General features: G+C 40.6%; 1 protein-coding gene across 1 annotated transcript in view; it reads left to right on the top strand.

Moving 5' to 3' along the window:
• PDE3A (phosphodiesterase 3A, cGMP-inhibited) overlaps window positions 1-25,853 on the top strand; it is an 89,736-nt gene that overhangs the window by 32,161 nt on the left and 31,722 nt on the right. Inside the window, exons 2-4 of the mRNA XM_010179460.1 lie at window positions 16,527-16,787; window positions 19,633-19,787; window positions 24,333-24,448. Of these exons, the coding sequence (XP_010177762.1) occupies window positions 16,527-16,787; window positions 19,633-19,787; window positions 24,333-24,448 (532 nt within the window). The remainder of the gene's footprint in view (window positions 1-16,526; window positions 16,788-19,632; window positions 19,788-24,332; window positions 24,449-25,853) is intronic.

Raw genomic sequence — 25,853 nt, 5'->3', positions numbered from 1 at the left:
CTGCTGAAGTTAGAGGAGTCACTCTGCAGATAAATTTGCCCCCAATCACTTTGTAGTCTTGAGTTCAGATGAGTCCTTTGGTGAATTAAACAAAAAACCAAACCAAACAAAAAAAGAAAACCACACCATAACACTCTTTTCTATCTAGGATGCAAGGTTTTTGAGGCCTCAATTTGAATGTGCCTCTTCTGTAATTCTATCCTGTATTAGCTGTATTCTGGATTTGCTTCCACAGCCTCTGTAGCTTGTACCTAACTGCATAAATGTTACTGAATACTTTGTATCCTTTTGCAAGTCCCATCAACAAACTGAAAGTGTGCTTACACCAACGTGCACATGTAAACACTCTCTTTTTTGTGTGTGTTTGGGTGTTGACATTTCATTATTAGCAATTTTTGCAACATTCTTACATTTTCTCTCCTCCATTATTATTTGTATGTGGATAGTCTTGGTAGCTTTATTAAAAAAAAAAGTAAAATATTCTTCAGCCAAATTTGGGGAATACTTTCAGACTAATGACTGCACAATTGTGCATGGAGTTTAGCATCTTCAACAGCTCTGGTGGCAGATGGAAACAATAAACTGGGAGAAGAGGGGCATGTATATTTTATCCTTGTATGTTTGACTTACTTCTCTGAAAGAAATTCTGCTTTCTTATGACAGTTGTCAAGCACTGCATGTATCGCTGGGGAGTTTTGTGTTCCTACAGAAATGTCTGTAATCCTTCTGCTGTGGAATATTTTACTATGAGGGTTAGTTCAAAATCTTAGGAGACTCCCTCCACCTCCCCCAGATGCAGTAATTTCTTTGTACAGTATTTTCAAAATCATTGGAAAGAATGCAAACAGCGAGAGACTGCTGGGCTAATATATAAAAAAGCATGGATGAAGATCTTTTTCCTCTCAGACTGATGGTGGCATTTCATGTGCACAGCAGTTCCAGTCCCGATTTGAAAGAAGAATAGTGCCATCTGGTGATCCTTGGTAAAGGCTTTTCCGCATTTAAAACCGCACAGCTGTCACGCTCTGTATTAAAAGTTCTGGTCGGTTTTACCATTGCTGTTATATTATACCCTTCCCTGAAGCACTGGCTCACTTTAAGCAGTTACCTAGCATCAGGTATCCTAGGTAGTGTTGCTCGTTTAGGGAAGTACTTGTGCTCTAGCCTTGAATATGTATTCAAACCAGCTGTTCCATAATTTTCCCACTGGCATCCCCACTGTGAAGCTCTCATCCCCTTTTCCTGTTGTGATTTTCACTTCTCCAGCTGGATGTCCTCATAGCTGTGCTGCGTAACCCCCGTCTCCTGCCCTGTCACCTTTTCCTGTGCTGTTAACCCTGTGAGACACTAGCAGACCACCCAGGAGGCAGTACCCCTTAGGAAAAGGAGTGACATTTTGGGCTTCCTTGCTCCATCCCGCTGGGAACTCCTGGTCTGCACTGCTTGGTTATAAGCGAGGCGGTGGCTCCATTCCAGTAGAAGACCTGCACTCTGATCTCCTTTCTCATGACATTCTCATCAGTAAAGAAGGGGCTGGCATTGGGATTGTCACCGATACTGCCCAAGAGGAAGCAGAGTTCAGCCTGCCCCTCTGGAGCCCTGTGGGGCTTTGCATGGCTGACAGCTTGGTGCAGGGAGACAAGGTTGTGTTACGTTAAAGGTGGATTCATAAATTGTTTATACAGAGCTAAACGAACGTCATTTTACAGGCAAAAATAGTTACTCTGTGCGGTTAGAAGCCCACCAATGGACAGGTTTTATTTAAAATAATTTATTCTGTGCGCTTGGTGGAACATCTTTTAACTGGTTCTCATTTAGGCTGATCACATAAACAAGCCCGTAAAGCAGAGTAGAAACCCCTAAATTATATGTACATTCAGAACATGATTTTCTTTTTTGTCTGGTTACTAAGTACACCCAAATCCACACAAATCGGCTTCAGAGTTAAATATGAAGTCCTATTTGTAACTTGTCTGTTTGTTTTTAGCTGGCACAGGCTCATATGCTTCTTTTTATACACAAAGGATTAGCTAGTCTTTAGAGACAGCTTTTGACTTGCGTTTTCTTCTCAGTTTAAAAACTGGCCAACTAAATGTTAATTCCTTTCTTTCCAATTAATTCCCCTCCCCCCTTTTAAACGGAGCTATTAATGTCTTTAAGTGCGAGGTATATTACTATGGCTCTATATAAAATTAGATCATTAAATCGTTATGGCTTAAAGGCATATTTGTTTGATGTCAGAGAAATCCCATCCTAATTGAAGGCATCTTTCCTAAAAACAGAACAAAGTGGGACCTCATCACACTGCCTTCTTGCACCACCTTGATTTTATTGACAGGAAATCAAACACATTTCATTCATGTGCCTGTGAAGATAAAAAGGGAACATGGATAATGTGTTGTGCATGTTTAATTTGGTGAGGTATTTCATTTTGCAGTAATATCATATAGAATGTTTCAGCTTTACTCTCTATCACAATTGTAGCTTGCAATAGAAGATGAAATGGATACAAATAAATTTGTTCTCAGATTAAGGGCAGTCTTCACACCGCTGGCAAAATGCCAGCATTTTGCTAGGAATGATAGTAATTAAAAGAACAAATAATTTAACTGCAGTCATTCTTCTTTCTAGGGGAGGTTGCTTCGTAATGTTACTGCCAAAAATCTCACCAAATGTATTAGGAGCAGAAGAGGGGTGTACAGAGAGAATCGATCAGTCTATTTTTAAATCGTTTTTATAATAAATGGGGTATCTAGGGCCACTTGTGACACTCAGGTTGAATCTGTCAGGGAGATGATACAGAAGTAGGAAGACTGAATCCATATGCTTCATCAGCTGATTAGTCAGAGCACCGTATGGCAAACAATTTTGCTTGTGGTCTGTTTCAATTTGTTAACAAATATGTTTACATAAAACATTGCAATGAGAGATGTGTGTGACTTGTTAACAAGGTCAGTGGTTTGAAGTGGAGTGTATCCTTGTGATTAAAGTGGTCTTTTATCTTTGTTGTTCTGAGTTTACCCTCCCAAAGTTAAACTGACTATGAGATGAGACCTTTAACTTCAATGCCCTGCATTAGGTCATCAGTGTTAGAAAACCTGAGTATTTAAGTCATCTCTAGGGTCTAATCCATTACGGATCAATCCCATTTAAGTCAACAAGGAGCCTCTGGCCACAGGAGACACACTAAGCCTCTGTAAAGGTCTAATGCAGCAAAAGAAGCAAATGTGGGCACCAGACTGTTCTGCGGCACAAGAAGTTATAGCTTTTTTGGCAAAAACTGAGTAACTCATCTCCTTTTATGATGAGGTGACCTGCTTGGTGGACAAGGGGAAGGCTGTGGACATTGTCTACCTGGACTTTAGTAAGGCCTTTGACACTGCCTCCCACAGTATCCTCCTGGAGAAGCTGGCTAGGCATGGCTTGGACGGGCATATGCTTTGCTGGGTCAAAAACTGGCTGGATGGCCAAGCACAGAGGGTTGTGGTGAATGGAGATACATCCAGTTGGTGACCAGTCACAAGCAGTGTTCCCCAGGGCTCGGTTTTGGGGCCAGTCCTGTTTAACATCTTTATCAATGATCTGGATGAGGGGATTGAGTGCTCCCTCAGCAAGTTTGCAGATGACACTAAGCTGGGAGGGAGTGTTGATCTGCCTGAGGGTAGGAAGGCTCTGCAGAGGGACCTGGATAGGCTGAATCAATGGGCTGAGGCCAACTGTATGAGCTTCAATAAGGCCAAGTGCTGGGTCCTGCACTTCAGTCGCAATAACCTCATGTAGCGCTACAGACTTGAGGACGAGTGACTGGAAAGTGGCCAGGCAGAGAAGGACCTGGCGGTGTTGGTGGACAGCAGGATGACCATGAGCCAGCACTGTGCCCTTGCGGCCAAGAAGGCCAATGGCATCCTGGAGTGTATCAGAAGGGGTGTGGTGAGTAGGTCGAGAGAGGTTCTCCTTCCCCTCTACTCTGCCTTGGTGAGACCGCATTTGGAATATTGTGTTCAGTTCTGGGCCCCTCAGATCAAGAAGGACAGGGAATTGCTTGAAAGAGTCCAGCGCAGAGCCACAAAGATGATTGAGGGAGTGGAGCATCTCCCTTCTGAGGAGCGGCTGAGGGAGCTGGGTCTCTTTAGCTTGGAGAAGAGGAGACTGAGGGGTGACCTCATTAATGTTTACAAATTTGTAAAGGGCGAGTGTCAGGAGGAAGGAGCCAGGCTCTTCTCAGTGACAGCCAATGACAGGACAAGGGGCAGTGGGAGCAAGCTGGAGCATAGGAGGTTCCATGCGAGCAGGAACTCCTCCTTACTGTGAGGGTTACAGAGCACTGGAACAGGCTGCCCAGAGAGGTTGTGGAGTCTCCTTCTCTGGAGACATTCAAGGCCAACCTGTATGTGTTCCTGTGTGACCTAGTCTAGGTGATCCTGCTCTGGCAGGGAGGTTGGACTGGGTGATCTTTCTAGGTCCCTTCCAACTCCTGAGATTCTGTGATTCTGTGATTGAACTTTATTTCACCATTTTCAAAGTGAAGGTTTAAGTTTTGCAAAGTTGACATGACTTCTTGTTCCTATCTTTTGATAAAAATGCTTTAAAATTGCTGAAGCAAAGCCAAAATAAGCTCTTTCAGTTGCCAGAAATTCCAAACCAAGTAATTTTTCTGTCAGGGTACAAAATATTTTTGGTGTTTGTCAGAAGTTGACTTTCAGCATTAAAAGAGTCTTTCACATGTTGATAACAGCTTTTCTGTATCTCCTTTTAAAAATTCAGAGCAGCCTTTTAACCCATCTGCCAGGAAATGTGGACCTCTGTATGGTATTAAGTGTACTGTTTCCAGGTGTTTTGAAACTGGCCCTCATGGTGTCCTCCTTCTTGATTTCAACTTGTCAGTACGTCTTCCTCCTCTTCTCCAAACTGGTCCTGCCTTTCCACATTCACCATACATTCCTGTACTCCTCCATGTTTCCATACATCTATATACTTCTCTGTGATTTTCTTGCCTTCAAGAACAGCTTGAACCCTGCACTGACATTGATAAGAGCAAGTGGTGGCTGGGATGTGCACTGGACCTCTCTTTGGACACTGGTGGGCTTCAGCCCTCAGGAAATGGTGCCAGGGTTGTATGCAGCATGCCAGCTGGCCGGGCAACATAGGGTGCTCTGTGTGTTGTTGGTCCTCGTAGCAGAGCTTGCCCAGTCTGAAATAAATAATTTTGTTGTTGAAGAAATGAACTGTTATTTATATACCTGCATGTATATGTACCCAGGAAGAGGTACCTTATTACTTGTCTGAAGAGCAGTAACTGTAAGTGCTGCAGGGGACTTACCTGCAGGTGACAGTGCTGCTTATTTTGTGTTGATCTCGTGGTCATGTAGGACTTCACAGTTATTTTATAGCAGCACCATCACAGCGTGTGTTTCTTAGTTGTTGGTAGAGGTAGCAGGATTTTGGCCCTTCAGCTTTAAAAGGCCAAAGTGTCAGTACCAATGCTGTCTACTGTGTCAGATCATTTGTGCTAAGAAAGATGTGGTGATTTAGGCAGGCTGCATTCATTTGTTCTCTTTTAAATGTGATTTCAGTGTTTCTCTTGTGACAGTTCAGTAAGAGTCCTAGTGATAGAGTTTCAGTGGGTCATCTTGTCCCTCGAAATTCAGGCTGCCTTTTCCACTCAGTAGTAATAAGGACTTCTATTGCACTTCTTGGTACTTCATCACTCCTTTCTTACTCAGGTAGATTCAGATGACCCACTGAAGGTTCAGCTTCACAAGGGGATTTAACATTTTAAGTGAACATGTGTAACCCACAGTTGACATTTTTCTTTCCTTAATACCTACATGCAAACAGAAAACATAACTCACTGTAGAAACAGAAATCATTGTCTAGTTGGGTTGCCAGTGTAAGCACCAATGCTTCACAATCTGTGCGATTTTTAGTCTCTATGGTTCTGTTGCATTTTATAAATAAGAAGCTGATGCTGTTAAATTTAGACGTGAATTTGCATCCAAGCTTTCCAAAAGCACAGAAATGTTTGTCCCTCATCAAAAAGTGCAGACCCCGAGCCAGATGGTCAAAGTTCAGTAGGGTGAGACGTTCATGATGCAGAAGTACAGATTGGGATATTGTATGTATTTTCTTTTTTTCTTTTTCTAAAATGCAAGTCAAGAACTGCTCACAACCTAAAAGCTACAAGTTGAAAGTAGGACTTTTCTTAGATTAAAACTGTGCACAGAACAAATCAGTCACCAGCTTCATGAAAGAAATTGGTGATAGCTGAGTTTGCTTAGAAAGTCCTATAACCTTTAGCATCTAGTTTGTAGGTTATAGGCCAGAACAGTAGTGGCTTAAATATGACCATCTTATGCAGGCATTGAACTATTGCTGTGAACAGCTGTATACCTTATGTCTCACCAGGCAAATATTTTTTCTCATTTGTGACAACAAAGGCAAAATAAGTTTATACTATATAAACTAACCCAGTGTGTCTTTACGTGGATCCTTGCAGGTCAAGGATAAAGTAGGTTGGAAGCAGTCCTCAGGGCTTGCCAGTCTGTCAGCTTATATCTCTGCTAAGTGAAAAAAATAATTTTAATACAGAAGACATGTAGAGGATAGTTTTATTTTTCTTGTCTATGAATTACTGTTTCTCTCTGTTCTGATCTTCATTGAAGTGTCTGCCTACAACTAATCCAGGAGAAATGGGGGATTTTCACATAAAGTGCATGCTTCTTGTGCCTTTTGCAGGTCCTGGCTTTAGATGTTGAAGTAGCTTGTACTTAAGAGAAATTACAGCTCATCAGCACTGATGGTGAAGGATTTGGGGGCTGCAAGTCCCTAAGGCTAGAGCTGCTTTTGTTGAGTGAGTCATAATATAAGAATCCAAAGACAAGACTTAAAGAAAAATGATTAATTCTTTTCACAGAGGAGTTTGTTAATGACATAAAGTCATGAGAAAGATAAGGAGGCATCTGTAACACTAGATGGTTATTAACTGGCATTAGTCTGAGTGCTTTAAGTCAGGAAAACTAAAATAATGTGTACCACAAGGTCAGATAGAGAAGAAAAATGTGTTAAAGTTTGACCGGTTTCACTGCAGTGAAGCAATTGCCTGACTTTCATGAGCACAGGATTTATCCTTTTCAAAAGCCTTTGGTTTCAGTGAAAACATGTTCTAAAAATGGGCCACTAAATATCATTAGTATTCTTGATCACCTGGAGAGCTTCATGAGTAGTTCCTGCTCCTATTACTACAGCATGCGGAAAACACAGCCCAAGGCATACATTTTGCTCCTGCTGTCATTTCCAAATCCCTGTCATAATTTCAATAAGAACAGACTGAACTTTAAAGACACTGTATCTGCAGCTTCATTCATGATTATTTCCGAGAGTCTCATTTTCTTTTTATTCTGGTTTTCAAGACCCGGTGAACAGTTCTTAAAACCTCAGTTTGCTTTTTTCAGCTCCTCCCCTTCAATTTTTTGTCTTAATTTAGAGACTGCATTTATTTGCATTATCTTTTTAGTGATGTTTAGTAATGCTGTTCTGCTTAATTCTGTTTAACAGTTCTTAGTGAAGAACTGAGGTTGATGTGAATCTTTAGATGGGATAATCTTCATAAGTATTGCTGCAACTTGCTGCTAATTGCAATGTTGCTTCTCAAGTTGTGTCCTGAAAGAGTCTGAGATATTTTGAAAGGGAGAAAATATGGCAGTGTATGGCTTCTTTGGCTTTGTTCTAGTGTAACTGAGACTGTCAAGCTGAAAATGTGGGAGGATTAGTTAGTACGCAGGAGGCAGAATGGTGATTATTACTGCCAATGGATCTTTTTTTAACTCCTGCTGTGTATTTGGCTGCTCTGTTTTAGTTCACCGTAGAATTAAAATAGCTTCCCGTGCTCAGCAGGCAGTTGGGATATTGAAACTATAAACCTGAATGGGTAAGATGACCAGGTATTAATAGATGGCCTATCCTCCTCTGTGTGTACACCCAGCGTCCCACTCCTGCTGGGTCCCAGCTGGTGTTGCTGCATCTTCAGTTGAGACTGAAGACAGTTGTCACTGTTTTCTTCACATGAACGCAAACTGTCAACTTCAGGCTACCAATTTGTGACTATCTGATGTACAAATTGAAGAACAATAATGTAAGACAATTGAGGACAGTCTCTGAAGTACAGAATTGTTTTCCTGAGTCTGTGTTATTCAAAGCAGATTTGAGCCCCATTTAGAATTTAATTTTTCCCATCTGCTGTGTTTTAAAGAAAAGTAATAATTTTTGAAGTTCTGAGTTTAGTTGGAGCAATATGTACTTTTTGAATAATAAACTCTGACTGTTTGTGACTGACTCTGTGATCTACTATACATTGTCAAGTAGTTCTTCAAGCTGATTTTAAGGTTCTTCGTGATTGTTTAAGGTTTTTAGGCAGCCAAATTAGACAGAAAGTCCCCTGGAATTGGATGACTGAGTCCCCAAGGCATTGCTGAGAACATCAAGCATTAGTGTCAGAGTTTCCACAAAGTTTCTAAGTTCCAGGTGGCTCTTAGCCAAGAAGTTCACCCCATGCTCTCACCTCCTTCCAGGAGCTGCTTTCTCTGGATCCTCCTCATGGGATGCCACATGCAGAAGGGCACCAAAACTCTCTGTCTTCATTTGAACTGATACTTCCGAGGAGCCCAAGGCAGAGCGCGTGTACAGCTGGTTCCAGCTTGCCTCTTGCTGTTCTTCTGTGCTGAGGAGTAGCAGCAGTGCTAACCATGCCACATGATCTGGGTGACAACCCTTCTGCTTCTTTCTCCATGCTTTTTGGGGTTTTCCAGCAGCAGCCAAGATACTTGTGCTCTACTGTGACCAGAGGAAATGTGGAAAATTAGTTGCTACTTTATGTCAGTAACCATGGAGTTAGTTAATTTGAGGTACTTTCTGTCAAATATAAATGGTGAGGGGTATGGGGTATGTCCAGTACTTGCATCTACACAGGTGTAGACTTTCCTAGTCTGTAGGTCTTGAATGTTACTAAATCTAATCATCCCACTCCCTGAGATGATTTCTGCAGCTTTTTGGTGGTGGTGCTTGGTTGCACCAAGAGAGCAAGAAAGAGATTTTCTTTTAGTGCATGTTACAAATCTGGGAAAGCTTGCTAAGTGGCCTGAAAGCAAGCACTGATAGTTTCCCTTGAAAGTTACAGATGGCACCAAAATTACTTAGGACTAGCAAGTATTCTTTGTTTCTGTCTCTCTCTTTTTTTAAATTTCATAATGCTTACCTGTGAAAACCTTGAAGCCAGGCTTTCTTGAGGGCATGTCAATTTGTCTATTGAGTATGATACGCAAAAGAATCTTCTACATATTTTTTTTTTAATGTAGATGTCTCTGCTAAAGCTGTGAGACTTTCTGCACAGGCCCATCCAGGGACATGCTCACCCAAGCCTGGCAGTTGAAGAGAGGAACAATCATAGTTGTGTTATCAGTGCTAACGATTACTGTGACCTCGTCACTCCACAAGAGGGAAGAATAACTGAGGTGTAAGTCTGAGTTGCAGACTGACAATGCAGTTCGGGTTGAATATGATCCTTTGCCCCTTGGGATATTGAACACAAGGCCATGTGGGCAGCCTGTGGAGGTGCGTGCACTTAGGGCAGGTAGCATCCCCAGGTAGTTTGGTGGCTGGTTTCTGACCCACAGAGGTCATGCAAGGCTGGCTTTGTTCTTTGGTTTGTTTTTTTAGTTTTTTGTTTTGTTTTGTTTTGTTTTCCCCCAGGGGCTGTATCACTGAATCTGGACATATCAGGACAGGGAAAGCAAAAGGCTTTACTGCGCCTTCAGTGCCTGCTGCAGATTAAATGGTATCAGTTTACTAAGAATTTTTAGCGTGGGCAAAACACTCCAACAGTGTTCTTGTTTTTCTTAAATGCTGAAATAATTCACCCTAGACAAATACCTGGCACAGGCAATTTCAGTCTGAGCTCCTTGGCTGACAAAGCTATCATTAAATGAAAGGTCCTGTAATGGAAGAAGTTTAGTCAGCTGTAGCTGTGAGCTTTGTGGATGGTGTCACCTAAGGTAGAGGTGCAGGATGTGGCAATGGTGACTGCAGCCCAAAGTTTGCTATAAATGGTGATACATTCCCCTGATCTTCTGAGAAAGGGAAAAAAAAAAAAAGAAGCACTTCCTCAAACCAGTGCCTCTTTCTGAAATGCTCCAAATTCTTTCTTCTCTAAGTCTGAGATTACTTTGAATAGATTTAATGTTAGAGGCGTTTAGGAATGGTGTTGCTTTCATTCTGGTTTTCTAAAGAAAGTAGTTTTTTGTGATCTTGCTATCTGAATAGCTATAGTTTCAAGCAAACTTGGCAGATGGGAGGAAGCATCAGAAATTACTATCTTCCTAGAAATTTGATGGCAACCTATGGGATTCCAGAGGAAGGTCCGAATTAGTGGCCTTGCTTGGTAGTAGATGACTGGCAGTTTAACACAGTGAGAGATAATGAAGAGAGAGATATACAAGCCTGTTCATCAGCATGCACGTAGCCTGAAGCACAGATACCTCTTGCTGACTGTCTGACCACAAGGCTGTTAGTGAGGAAAGGGGTCATTGCAATACAGTGAGTGCTGAAGGGTCAAAAAACGTAACTCTTCAGTGACCCTTGTTTTGTTAGATCCTCTGCAGAACTACTTTCAAAAATTTCCTCTGTGCTGTGCTCCTTGGACTCTGGCATCGTGCTGGCAGCTGTGACATTTTCTGGTCCACAGATGAGAGCTCAATTAATTTTTTGCCAGGAAGATCTGCTTTGTTATGGTGGTCCTATCCCAATCACTATATAACCAAGGTCAAAACTGTAATCATCATGGCTCATGCAAGATCTAGAGTCTTCCCTCATTATGGGCTCGTCTTTTGTGCATCAGTGTCTGGTTTATTGTTATATGGCACTGGGTCCTTTAAAGTATCAGTGGCAACATCAGTGATGACATTGATCATTAGGAAAGGTTCTCTTTGGTCAATATGATGAGACAAGGGGAAGGTGCTATATTCAGGCCTACCGAAGAATACACTTTACAGAGCTTGCGGCTAGGGAGCAATGAAATTGCTGTGCTTCAGTCAGTCGGAGAAAAGATAAATGTCCTGCTTCCTTGCTGGAGAAGAGAAAATCCAAAATCTTGTGTTAGTTCAAAGCAAGAGTAAAATAGAAATAATTCTGGGTAAGGCTCCAGTTCTGCAGCTTTAAATACAGAAAAGTGAAAAGTGTCAGAGAATTGTATGCTCACTTTTCTTTTATCCTTAGTCATTCAGTGAAAGGTGGAGTAGTTAAGTCTGTGGCGCCTTTAAAATGATTCATTATTTCCATAGAAGCCAATTCATGTTTATCCTTCAAATCGCTTTGTGGACATTAAAATAATGGAGAATTATATTTGCTTTTAATTTTGTTTCCAGACAGCTTGGCCTGAGCATTCATGATGTGACTTGGAAACTATATCAAAGTGTGATTTATTGTTGCTCATAATTGTGTGAAGATTGAAGATATGCTGGATGCTGCATTTTTTTTTCTTCTCTCCTCCCCCATTCTTTCACTTGCAGAGTGTTCTTGACTGTAATGTGGTGAAAGGCCAGCATCTCTGCCTTCAGCACTTTTCCTTGTACGAGCCACAGCAAAGATTATATTTTTTTTTTCCCTAACATGATGTTGTGTGAAATGAATTGTGGTTTCTGTTTGATAACTGTTTCGTTTTTTTTTTTCTTCTTCTGTTCTTTTCTTTCCTCGTTATACTTAAGTTTTGACTGGTTTTGTGTTGTCATGTTAGTCATCCTTTCTTGTAGGGTGTAGAGAAAGCCGTATTTTTGAGTTAAGCTGGATGAGTTCAGTTTTATGAGAATGATATGCAAGGCACCAATGAGAGGGGCAAGACTTCTGTTTGCAGTAAGATGTCTGTTAAGTATAAGGGATGTCAAATCTAATTCTCAGGTTGGTCAACTGTTTCTTAGCCAGGAACAATTTGTAAACTAAACTTATCTATCAGGTCTTATGGATAAAATAATTTGCTATTTCTATTTTCCTAAATTTGTTTTTCTTACACAGTTTTATCTGCTTTTTCCCCTCATGAGTAAAAAGTTATTCTCAGATTTTTATGCATAACAGAATTTAAAAGGAGAAAACAAGCGGGTTTTTATTAATTGTAATAGAAAAGCCTACAGAAGGTTATGCAAATTTTGAAAGTTTTTTTTGTAGCCATGACAAGAATCCAAAACAAATTATTTAAATCTGAAAATTCTAAGTAATCATTAAAATTTACCTGGGTATCTGAAAGTTCTACTGCAGATTCCCTGTAAGCTCTGACCCTTGCAAACTTCAGTGATTGCACAGTGTGTGCTATGAACTGCACACATCTGTCTGCAGTCTCTAATGCTTCCCGGCCACCTTTTTATTGTACGAGTTCTTCAGGGGAAAACCCTTTCTTTTTTTTCCTGTGCACAAAAAGCAGGCCTAACACATACACCAAGTGCATTTGGGCCTAGTTCAAAATTCCAGCTAGTATCACAGCCTAAACACCCACCCAAATGCCAGTTTAATAAAGGAAGAAAAAAACAAACAAAAACCCAACCAACCAAACAAACCAAAACAAAAAAAGGCACAAAACCAACTGCTTTTCAGTGTTATAAGGTATTTATTTTGCTCCTTACCTTAGCTATCAGTGAGCATGTTTAGTTGATCTGTTTTTGCTTTTGTTTCTGGCCTCTTTGCTTTCTCATTCTCAAGCCCTTGAGCACCTCAGTTTTAGTCACTGCATGACATCGCTTAAATCAGAGTTGGAATGAAGTCACAAAGTGAACAGTAAGCCAGTCTGCTGTAAAATTCATGGGAGGAAACACAGTTATGAACATAGACTGATAAATGAATACTGACCAGCATGAAATGAAATTCACCTTAGCTTAGCTTTTTGTTTGTTTTGTTTTGTTTTATCAAGTTAGTTGTTTGTTAGTGTTGATTGCAAACATGTTATTCATGCCTCTGTTCCCAGCTATCTGGCCTTTGAGTTTTGATGAGTAAAGTGGTTTGGAAAGAATCCAGATCAGTTCATGCAGAGGCTATGCACATTAGTAGAAAACTACTTACAAAGCCTGAGCATGGATTTTGTGTGCACTTTTACCTTAAAAAAAGATTGTGTGTATATATGTGTGCATGGGGGTGTATATGCATATATGCAATTACATCAATCTAAAATTTTCAGCAATTTACTGTCTTGCATAAATATTGATATTGCTTCACATCATCATATGTATTTTATAAAAAATTCCAGGTATACAAGTTCTGTGCAATTAAATTACAACAAGCAAACTGTACCAATTTAGGATGTGGTGTTAGTGTACTGAAATCTGTGGTTTAGAGCAGTGCTTACCCTCTTCTGCTTCTTTCTTTGAGAGGAATTTAAGCTTGGTCTGTTCTCCTTTTACATATGCTCTTATTCTAAGGATTCTAATCATGAGTAGTTCAAACAATACTGTAACTATGATATATAGATATAAGTGCCACTTAAAGTAGCTCACTGTAGTATAGAGATGTTTTTGAAAGACCATGTAATGTGCTTTCACTCTGAAGTATTGTGCAATGCAGTATGTCATGTTGCACAGATGTTTTATGGTGACCCTGGCTGGACTGTGCTCCAGGAGATAGATCTTGTCACAGCCATGGTGAGGGACACTCAGCGTGCACCTTTGTCCCCTTAGAGATGTGGAGCTGACCTCCTTGAGTGTGCCTTGTGAGGACGGGGTGGATGGTTTCATGGGTTTTGTGTGAGGTGTCAGCTGAAAGCATCAAATCTGCAGGTACTGCTCGTTTGGTCAAAAATTTGAAAGGTCCTGCCACCTTGCTGTATGGAGAGCATACAGCTGGAGGTGGCATCATCTGTGCTGCTGCCAAGCTCTGAAGCCTTTCCCAGGTGCAAGGCACACTTCCAAACAGAATCACTTCATTTTGGCTGATTTGTTCTGGTGGGGCATGGGCTGTTGCTGTGTTACTGTGTGTTACGTGTCTAAGAACCTAACTCGATTTGAGTGCAGGCTGTCCTTCACAGTGCGGTGCTGGCACAGCTCAAGAGGGAGGATGCAGGTCTGGTGCATGGTATCCCTCTTCCTAGGCCATATGTCCTCAGCACCAGCTCTTCCAATAACAGCACAGCCTGGCGTTTGAGTTGGACAGATCTGCTGGGTCCCAGAGTCAAAGCAGGGACCACCAAGATGTGTCAAAGCCTCCTTGCATGTCAGAGGCCATGTGGCAGAAATACAGGGTTGAGAAGAGAAGGGCTTTCCCTCTCCCCACTTGGTACTAATCACTGAGAACAATGCTGGCTGCTTTGCAAAATATTAGTACTGCTGTACAAAATCTGGGCCTCTGCTTATGGCCCGTTGAGTCAGACTTGTTTACTTCATTGAAGTATTAATCTCTGTCTCAGATCAGCAGTCAACAACTCCAGGCTCCAGGCTTAATAGAATTTCAAACTGTAGATTAGGCAGTTTTGCTGGAAATATGAGGCTTCTATCGCACTTGGAATTATGTATTCTCCCTTACTCCCCTTTGGTCTGTTTTTCAAGGCTGAGGTTATGATTGATAATTAATTCCCCCCATCTCAAGCCTCATCTTTTAATTTAAGAATTTTCTTCAGCATCTGCCAGAATCCTCTGCATGCACTCCTGAGGGGTTAAGCAATGAAAGAGCCATTAAATTAACTTCAGCCATTAATTTTTTTCAGTAGGTTGAAATAGCACTTCACTATATCAAACAGTTTCTGTTTTATTTTATTTGGTATCATAACAGAGAAAAGAAACATGGGAAGAAAAGGCTGATTTTCTGGTTGTGTGAGGGCATGGTGAGTGAGGAGGCATGTCTTCTGGTTCTGCAGCTTATCTCTGTGTTAGCAAGAAGCAGGACACAGGGAGTGAATCAGTAGGGTGATACAGCTATTGCCAAATGCCTGATGTCCACACCACATAATTGGGAAGACACTGTGGAGAGATTTAGCTACACTTAGCTGTTATATCCCTTTCCTCAGAAGTACTTTGGTATTGTTTGTAAAACAGCCTTTTGTGAGAACAAAGCAGTGTCAAGCTCTGTTATGTGGTGTGAGGTCCATAAATATTATCACTGATGAGTCACTGAAGGTCAAGGTCCTCGTCCCTCTTCTGCTAAGCAGTCTGCCCAGTTCACCATGCTATGTACTTGCCACTCCAAGAAACCCATATGCTCTTTTCACAAGGCATAGCTTCCCCATTTGGAAGACTGTGTATCTTAGATTTTTCTAATCTCCTGGGATTGTTTCCCTGGCAAACTGCACGTGCACCTGCTGAAAAGTCCCAAACAGTATCAGCAAGACTGAGCTTATCTGCCAGAAGCACAGCAAAAGAAAAGTGGTTGGTCTTGGAGTGTCTTGAATTAGTGATTCCACACAGAATTTATGGTGATTTATAGTGCGCCAGCTAGTGTGACTGAAATGTCACTGCTGCATTTAAAGTTCATATGCCTCCTGCCTTTCTAGTTGTTCTACTTCTGTGTGCATCCAGTCTCACTGTTTCTAGTAGGTTTGAAAGATCCTCAGTCTTTTGCAATTTTATCATGTAGCTGTCAATTCACAGACTTGACAACTTTCCTGCTTTTGGCAATAGACTGTTTCTTTTAGTGGCAGTATATTGTCCTACTGGGTTTCGGGACAGATGGTAGTTGGAGCTGCTGAATGTTGGAAAGTACTGGAGAAACTCAAAGATGCATTTTTGGATCAACCCTCTTGTGCATGTACTGAAAGCTCAGTGCTACAGCTGTGTTAGATTACCTGTGTGCGTGATGGGTGGACTCCTCATATGAAGACAGTTGCATCATTTTAGTTAATAATTTTTCCTAAATGATGTATGTAAAGTAGGTATATATATTTCAAACACAAGGAGAAGTAAAGACCACCTTAAGGTGGTCTTAAAGATTGGAAAAATCCATTTTTTACTCCATTTCAATTTTGGTATAGCTGCCCAATACACAATTGCTTGGAGAAGAATGTTGTTTCCACTGTACCAGAATGCTGTATTTTAGTAGTGTGGAGATATTTTTAAGATCTCAGAATATGCTTGGGATTAACCTCATTCATCTAAGCATTGAACATTAATTGTTTCAGATGCCTCTGTAGTCAGTAGAAAGGCATCTGTCAAGAGAGACTCCTCCCATCCTAAGCTATGTCTCCAAAGTTATTTGTTCAAATAGCCCTTTCCATTGTTTATGTTTCTGTAGGGAGTCAGAACAATTCATTCAAATGGGTTAAGTCAGTTGCAGATGGTGAAAACTGGGAAATCAGATACGATGAAATTCCGAACTCTTTGCAGACTGTGAGCATTATGCCTGATGATCGGTCTATTCAGCATGATTCTCCTTATTTAAATAATTATTTAATGTCATTTTTCCCCTCTAGGAGTAATTACTTTAACAAAAGTTGTGAGAGAGTTCACTTTAGATACTGCTCAACAGGTTGTTCACTTCTATTGTCTTACATGTCTTATTTTTGTCTTCTGTAGTCTTCTGGTACCAGTATCACAGTGGATATCGCTGTCATGGGAGAAGCACATGGACTCATTACAGACCTTCTGGCAGATCCTTCACTGCCCCCCAACGTGTGTACTTCGTTGAGAACAGTGAGCAACCTGCTTAATACACAGTTAACCTTCCAGGCCATCCACAAGCCAAGGGTGAACCCTTTGGTGTCCTTCAGTGAGAACTATACCTGCTCCGACTCAGAGGAATGTCCAGAGAAAGGAGAGAAACTAGCTATTCCCAAGGTGAGTACTGGACCCTGGCTATCATATGTAACTAGGCTCTCCCTGAAGGGACAGCACTGGACTAGTGAGACATGTCACTGGCTTTTTGCTTGTTTGCTCTTAATTACCATCTCATGCACTAAACATACCATAAAAGGACAGCTAAGTAGACTGTTGGTTTCACAGTAAGACGATTCCTGTGTATTCTTCAGCTCTTGGCCTTTGGTTCAGACATCTTTAGAAGATGAGATTCAGCAGAGGATAGTTCACATAGATGGTGTGCATATTTCCTTGCAGGTGTTGGTTGGAGCTTAAGAGAGAAGAAATGATAGGTAGCAGAGCAAACAAAAGCCTTTCAGCATCCAGACTCACAAGTCTGCTCCATTACTTCTCACACAGAAACTCCCCTCCCACTCAAAAGATTTGAGCCACTGCATGTGGGGTCACTATCCTAGAAATGAGCAGTAGAGAATTAAGTAGTAATATGAGAGACCTTTTTGCCCACTTTGAAGATTGGAATTTGAAATTCTGTTGAATTTCAGTCACTTTTGCCTTCCCTTAGCTAGAGGTGTGGTATAGAAGTCAGTGAAAGTGTCTCTATTGATGACCTCCAGGTGCTTTGGATCAAGTTTAAAATGTTGTATGCCAAACAAACAAACATGATCACCAAAATAGTTAGTATGACAAATATTATGAGCTCATGAGAAAGAGTCTTGAGAAGCAAAAGAAGACTGAACTAAAAAAAATATATATATTACTGCCTTGACAAATGACTTTATGAATGCTCAGGATTCCAACAGAAAATAGCCAGTGTTAACCACCCACATTTAGTAAGTGAACAACTACAAAGAACACATCAGTTCTGAAGCAGTTTGAATTGTAGGTTTGCTGCTAATTAGCTGTCCTGCAAGTCTTACATTTCACTTTTGAAACTAAATAAAAATACTTTTATCCTGCAATCTCCTTTGTAAAATTAAATGTGGGCAGAGTACGTTGCACAGACAAATAGTTTTACATTTTAAGAGTTCAGATGACAGAGCTAGCATTCATTCTAGCATTTCCTGGCATCTGAATTGCAACACTTGTGGTTCTTTTTTTCATATATTTTAGTGGGATTATAATTATTACTCTATTTGCCTATGTAGCAGCTGTGTATATAAACTGGATGTTCACAGGTTGTTAAGTGCATTCTTCAGTTTATTTTAGTGTACATGTCTATAGTGGCTGTACTCTAGGCTCTGAGGGGAAAAGTTATATGGAAAAATACCACCATTGCATGAGCAAACACAGTGAACAGATACCAGTTTGCTGTTGCATAATACCTAGTGAAAAAAGAAATGAAGGATGAAGAAGTGAGTTAATGGTACAGAGGACTAATTTGACTGAAGAATTCACTGTCCCAAAAGTATTACAGTTCATAAAACTAATAGTCTGCAGTCCTTTATTGCTGTGTCTAAATGTAGATTTAGGGTCTTTACCTTAAGTATCTGACACTGGGCATTTTGGGTAAGGAGATAGTATGTTAACATATTTATCTGTAAGTTTGAGCTTCAGAACCACAAGTGTCTTCCACCTCGTATCTCTTAACCCTCTGGCAAAGTCAAAGCTCTTCGTCACAGAGATGTATTTATTTTAGTTCTTAACTATAAACATTTCACAAGAACTACAAGAGAAACATCTTATGAAATGATAGCATCTGCAACAGCAAATCTGGATCCACAAAGACTCTCTGTCTTCATCCTTTATTATCTCTGTCTGCCTTCAAAAACTGGAAAAAGAATGCGAGTCCTTTTAATGGAGAAAAGGCAGAGCCAGGTGAAAGGAAAATGCAGTGTGGTCAAGAAAAATCCGTGCTAAACAGGGATAATTTCTCTCAGCTTTTCAGGAGACATCATACCCCAGAGCATGAAGGTTTTATTTCAGTGGGTGATCTTTGGATTGGCTAGACATAGCAGGACAAAAACTTGTAGCTCCCCTGCTTATTTTTCTTACAGCCTTTCTTTCCTTGAATCTCTGGTTCTCAGCATTCATGACAGTTTAAATCACAGACTAGTAGAGGTTCCCAGTAGTCTGGAGATCATGTAGTCCAGTGTGGAGATCCTCTAGTCCAGTCCCTGAGCCTGCTCAAGTTGAGCCTGGAGCAGGTTTCTAAGCTCAACCTAGAGCAGGGTGCTCAGGAGGGTCCAGTTGGGTTTTTAATATCTCCATGGATGTAGACTCCAAAACCTCTCTGGGCAACCTCTTTCAGTGAACAGTCATCATCACAGTAAAAATATTTTCTTACATTTAAGTGGAATTCCCCATATTTCAATTTAAGCCCTGTCGCCTCTTGTCCCGTCATTGGACACCACTGGAAAGAGCCTGTCTCCATCTTCTTTACGCTGTCCCTTCAGGTATTTATATACATTGGTAAGATCTCCCCTGAGCCTTCTTCAGGCTGAGCAATTCCAGCTCTCTCAGCCTTTCCTTTTATGACAGATTCTTCAATCCCTCAGTCACCTTTGTGGCCCTGATGACTTGTTTAAGTCCCTTTGGCCACATCTTAAGACCCAGATTTTTAAAGAGCACAACCAACATTGGCTGACTCCAGTGAGAGCTCCAAGTGTTGAATGTGTGTGGCTATGGGGCTGTAGATAAATACCTTTTTTTAAACTTGAAATAGAGAGGATGGTCCAGACCCTCCAAGCTTTTAAAGCGCCAACTGTGTTGGTTTAAATAGAAGGTAGGCACCGTAAGAACTGGGAGAATCCAGATTTACCTCACTAGGTATTGTCAGGCAGAATTAATCAAATGGAAATGTTTTTCTTCTGCAGTTTTAAAGTTTTTGTAAGCCTATATAAACTCTAAGCAACTGATTTCTCTTTAGCGCTTACGGAGAAGTTTACCTCCAGGACTGCTGAGACGAGTGTCCTCAACTTGGACAACAACAACATCAGCCACAGGATTACCTACACTGGAGCCAGCTCCAGTGAGAAGGGATCGCAGTGCCAGCATCAAACCTCATGAATCATCTTCATCCAGGTTAGAAATTATCTCCTCTCTCCTTTATGTCTCTCTTCAGGGAAAATTCTTTGGTTCTGTGTGGTGATGTCCCTTGTTTTAAAAAGCTGGCTCCAAAGTGTCTTAGAACTACTTCATGATTCTCTAAATTGAGTTGCCAAAGAAGCAGCATTCCCAATTTTAGTCAGATTATGCCAAAACTATTCCTATTACTGGGAAGCAAAATAGGAGGAAAAAAAAAAGAGTATCTATTTATGCTAGCAAAGTGCAGAATTACACAATAAAATTGGAAATAAGGCAAGATAGCTGGTTAAAGTCTTCTTAATATGGAGTGGTTTCTTCCATGGGTATTTCCCAGCCAAGAAAAAATTCTGACTAACCCAGCTGCTGAACATGACTTCTAAGAACGCATTTAGTGATGTGGTCCCATCATTAAACCAGTTCATAAAGCACTTCTCCATCCTCTAGATACTAACTTGCAGAACACAAACCCTAATTTCAAGTGGACTTTCCTAAAATACACAATTTTGTGCTTTTCTGTCCATAGAAATGGAGTATCATAAGACCAGACAGCACTGTATATGCCCTGCGTCGCACATATGCACTTAATTCCAGAATATAACAAGTGCCTAGGGCTCCCTCAACAGACTCATGTGAATGTAATACCAGCAATAGATGGTAAATAAAAAGCAGTGAATTAGAGAAGTCAAAAAGTGATTTAGTGGAGAGAAGTTTATTCTCTTAAGTAGTTTTGTTACCACTGGGGGAAAAACAAAAGGTTTAATCTAGGAGTAAAATTACAAAGGAATATTTACTAGTAGAGGTTGAAAGTAAAGCTGAAAATTAAATGGACAGTGTAAAGTTTTCCTGCAGGATAGTTACTGTACTTACCCTAATTTTAAGCACTGCAGAGAAGCACTTCTTTCCCATTGACCACAGAGTATAGCTTCTGGGAATCAAAATCCCAACTCTCCAGTCCTAAATCCCAACTGTCTTATATAGTTAAAAGGCTTTTCGTAATTTTCCACAAGAAGTGAATAAACACAGCTGTTTTGCTGGTGTGCAGACTGAGTGCCCACTTCTATTTATGGTGATTTATTTACTTGTTCATTTCACATGCTCCCTATTTTCAAGGGTTACGTAGGCAGGTGGTGGTACTGGCAGAGTAACAATTACAAATCAATAATTAATATAGCCTTGAAATGGATTTCAGAAAAAAAAAGCACATTATTTGTTTATCTTGCCTGGAAAAAGAGTTTTGGATTCAGTCATGATATCTGCACTTTAATGTTGTGTTCATATAGTGCATCATAGAAACAGAGCACTATTTTTGGAGAGGTTTGCATAGGCTGAGGTACCTACCTACTCCATTTTGTGCCCAACCCAAAATTTAGTTAGTTTACTAAAGCACGTCCCTCAAAGTCTTTCAGAGTTCCCCAGAAGCACATTAGTTATCACTGTTCAGAAGAGACAGGTTTTTGTATTCAGGCTGTAGTCCTTCATGATTGACGATACCAGTTAGGTATTCTCTGCTCCCCTGAGCCAGTAACATAAAATCCATAGGCATCCCATGAAACTGAGTAAGATGACTTGTATCTGCTCACCTGCTTACAACCAGCAGCTGACTGGTTTAGGGCATTTGCAGAGGACCACCCTAATAAAGTTACTTCTCTGTCTAAGGGCATTCAGACATAGCTACCTCCCATTTTGGGACTTCATGCTATGAGACAGCCTGAGGTGAGCTGCATTTAACTCTCCACAAGGGCTGCAGCAGATAATCCTGTAGCAGCCAGTGAAGGAAGGAGTTGAATGGCTATTAGTCTTGTGGGAAGGGTGCTCGTCTGTGAGAAGAGAGGCTTGGGTCCCAGGTGCTAACTATGATATGTTGCATAGCTATTTCAACAAGATTTCCTCCTTTCTGGCTCTATGAATATTTTTGTATTCTAGTCAGAAAGGAGAAGAGCCTGCAAAGGAAGAGGAGAGGGCAGTCAGTTGTGCAGCCTGGTAGCTATGGTGCCACCTTGTGAGAATAAAGTTCAGGTCCCCTCCCCACCTCAGCAAGGGCTATCATCTTGGAGCTAGTGGATGAGGTGAAAGGATGGAGACATCCTTTGCTACAGAGAAGGGAAGAGCAGAACAAAGGCACCAAATTCCCAAAGAGAATTTAGGGCTGTGATTTCAGATGACTTACATGTTTTTATGTAATTCAAAATTTGCTGTCAGTGGTGGAGAAGAAGACCGGACCTGAGAAGGCCCAATGTTTGCTGTTGGGTAGCTTGGGTGAATGCAGCTCCAGAGAGGTCCTTTGGTCAGCCTTTTTTCCAAATAGATAAACCTTCCCCATAAAGGAGGCTCTCACGCAGGAAGCCTAGGTGCTCAAGGCAGCCTGCAAAGTATAGTGAATGTCTGGTGCAAGAAAAATACACAGTCAGAGTTCCTTTTGTGAGCAGTCCCATGGTTGTCAGCAAAAGTAAATATAAAGAAGCTATAACCAAATGGAAATATTCTTCCATCACCGGTCTGTGGTTCTCAGGGTGCATTTGATTTATACTGTTGATCGCAGACTCTCATGTAGTATGTAAGCATCCTAAGATGGGAATCAGAGGGAAAAGGAGAGCAATTAAATATTATTGTTGGTCCTTTTCTACAGTTGTTATATAACTCTACATGAGCCAACAAAGCAGGCTATAAATTCTTCCTATGTTTAATGTTGCCAATTGTACAATTATAGCTCTGTCAAGCCTCCCAGCCTACTGTTTGCAGTTCTTCTTTTACAATAGGAGAAACAATGTGTTTTAGAAAGGGGAAAAATGAATCCTATAAGTCTAGTTTTAAAAATTTTGACAGACCAATACAGATTTTCTTTCAAGGAAAATAATTTTGAACTGAAGGATAAAGTAAATCTTGATTATCTGCCACTTCCCCTCTACTAAATTCAAGTGCACCACAGGTCACAGAGAAAGAAGCATTTCATAGGTTGAAGGATATGAGGGGGAATGGCACTGAAGTTGCCCTGTGGCAGATTCTGCAGCTACAAAATCTGCAACACGTTCCTTACAGTCTGGGACATCACCTCCAGATTTCTGTAGTCAGATATTTGCAAAAGTCCCCCTTTAATCTCTGTTTAAGATCAGTAGGCTTGTGTTCTTCCATCTGTGTGTCACTAAATGGTAAGACACTGTCGTCTTACAGCTTCAGATGATTTGGGAAAAGTAATGGAGCTTCCACATTCTTTCCCTCACTCAGTTCTATGTCCAGTGTTTCTCCCTTAAGAAGTCAAAGGATGTGGCTTGGCAGTTTTTGTTTTGTTTTGATTTTGTTTTTCCTTAAAATGGGCTAGTGTGTTATATTCCTCTTGTCAATTTAAAAAACAAAAACATGCAACAAACCAAACAATAATTAAGCAAACAGCTGGATTCTTTCTTCCTCTTACTTCATCACAAATTACAGGAATTTGGGCTAATGAAGACAACCAGCAAATATTTTTTCATGTAGTGCTTGGTTTTCCGAAACAAGAAGGTGTTTGTGGAGTTAAGACAATGTCACATGCTTTTTTTTCTTTCAGAGCACCTTCTTTTTTTCCCCCAAGTTTTTTTCAAGTTCAGCTGGGACTGGGCTGATTTAAAAGGCTGTGTTCTGCATTGCCTGTCATTTCATCGCTTGAATGTGAGGCTGTGAGGAGCAGTGTGGAGCCTGAGAGGCCTAGCAGATCTGTCCAGAGAAATCCTAGGCCTCATGATAAAAGCCAGTGCTTCATACCTGCAAGCAGCTGACATTTGATGTGTGTAATTTGGGAAAACAATGATAAATACCATTTCTCCTGTTTTACAGGAATAACCTGAAGTTACAGAATAGCCTTTACAGTTATAGCCCAAAGGCTGAAAGCATGCACCCACCCTGTTGTAGGGGATCAGCATTTGTTCCCCACACATATGAGCACGTGCACCCTATTTTCCTTCAGTGAGTTTCTCTTGGGTCAGTGGCCAGTGTCTTCAGGGTCTGTGAGTAGGATATTTTTGAGATGCAACATGCGTTTCAGTTGTCTAGAGCATGAAGTGCGTCACCCAGAGAAGAGGCACACCACTAGAAACTCTTCCAAGCCTGGGGAGCTCCTTCAGTGCCCAAGGGTTACTGGATATCTCTCTTGGCAGTGGCAGCAGAGAAGTCAAGGAGACTGATTTTTCATTTGCACTGAGAACTTCTGGCTGTTATATGGAGGGGTTAAAAGAGAATATAAATTTAACTTCTTTCTAGTCAACTTTTAAGCCTCTTTGTACTGTCAGAACAATATAACGAAGGCATCTTTGTATAAATAAAGTGAATAGGCCTGAGCACTGAAGGAAGTCCAGCTTTGGAGTGCCTGCATTGTAAATATTTTTTGCTGAATACAGTACTGAACACCTCACAAATAGCTGTTCAGTCAGAAGACAGATGCTGTTTTCCTCGTCAGATTTTATGCTATCTCAGTGTCGCCTACTTCTTACTGTGGCTCCTGACTTCTTAAGATCTGCCATTAAAGGCCTTTTACTGTGTCAAATGATGCTTGTTTGCACTCTGGCTTTGCAGCGCTGACTCTTGGAACAGCTCAATTCTGATGACAATCACAAAGAGCAGGTCCTTCTCCACCTCCTATGCCATGTCTTCTACCAACCACCTGAATGCCAAAAGGCAGTCTCGGCAAGGTAAGTGGGCATCCATGGCTCTGTTAGGCTCCTTTAGCTGCTTCCCCATGACTAGCACATGCAGTCACTTTTGATCTCTGTCCAGTCTATGTCTTTTCTTATTTTTACATCAATATAAATATAGTTATTTCCTTTATTTAAAAAAATAGTGGCTTAAAATACTATAGCTCATCGTGATGCCATTGTACATGTTTTGACTTCTATGATTTATAGAGGTTAGTCATGACATGATACAGCAAGTGTGATACTAAATCATGTGTGATTTATGTCCGTGTAATTCTCTTGACTACAACAGCACTGAGAACAGTGTTTTCTGTAACGCTTGTTAGATTAACTGTCTGTGTATATTGCCTGACTGAGATTTTCTGAAGTACAACCTACATAATGCCATTTGGAGCTGTAGGCAGCAACTGACCCATCTTGATGCAAACATATCCAGGACAAAGCCATTATAACTCAGAGTTCTATCTCTGTATATTCATTATTGAGAAAGTCCAGGTAGTTCTTACTGATTTTTGCAGAGAATAAATATGTAGCTTTTTACTCAGCTTTTTGTGCCATTAAGAAAATGACTCCTCTTTTAACTGAGGGACAGAGATTGAGAAAGTGACTTGTTAATTGATAATTAAATGTGCATTATGGCAGCCATGAAGCAGTCCTAATTCATAGTAATGTAGTTCTCTTCCATATATAAATGCAGGATAAAGTAGTGTTTATCCATGCTTTAACTTGCAATTCAAAATGATCACAAGACCTTCCTTTCTTAAATCAGCCCATTTTTTTTCCAAACATGGAATAATGTTGAGATAATGTTACTCAAAGATGCTGACCACCCAGACATCAGATGGAAATTAATAGCTGCCTGAGGCCTGACATCAGAAAAGTCAGAGAATCCCAACTTAGAGAAGGGTTTGAAGATATGGCTGCACAATTATTCTGCATATCTAGCACTGTCATATCGCATCTGCTTTTCAAACTGAAGGATTTATTTAATCTCCTCTTGTACAGAAGCTGCTTTGTTATACCACAGGGAAGATTAAGTAACACAACACAGTATTATCTTAAAAGGTAATAGGCACATAGGCAAATGAATAAAATTGAACCTGGAAAATAATGGAGCTATAATACTAAGAATTCAGGAATTTGTTTTAGAACAAAACAAATCCAGTTTGGACTTGTGATTTTCAAAGATTAACCCATTAACTTGAAACAGGTGCATGTATGATATTTTATACTTGGAAAATAGGATTTGGCAACCTCATCAGTCAGTTTTACATTTAGTCTCTTTTGCTTCCAGAAAGTGTTAATACTTATCTCTGTTGCCCAAATACATGAGGCTCCCTTGTGATGAATGGGTTGCTTCATTCCATCACAAGCAATTCCTAGGGGCATAGATTGACAGGAG

Source organism: Mesitornis unicolor, unplaced genomic scaffold (assembly GCF_000695765.1).
Source record: "Mesitornis unicolor isolate BGI_N332 unplaced genomic scaffold, ASM69576v1 scaffold1952, whole genome shotgun sequence".
In the NCBI taxonomy this organism is placed as follows: Eukaryota; Metazoa; Chordata; class Aves; order Mesitornithiformes; family Mesitornithidae; genus Mesitornis; species Mesitornis unicolor.
The sequence above is the reverse complement of the archived record's forward strand: the minus strand, read 5'-3'. Positions and strand labels throughout refer to the sequence as shown.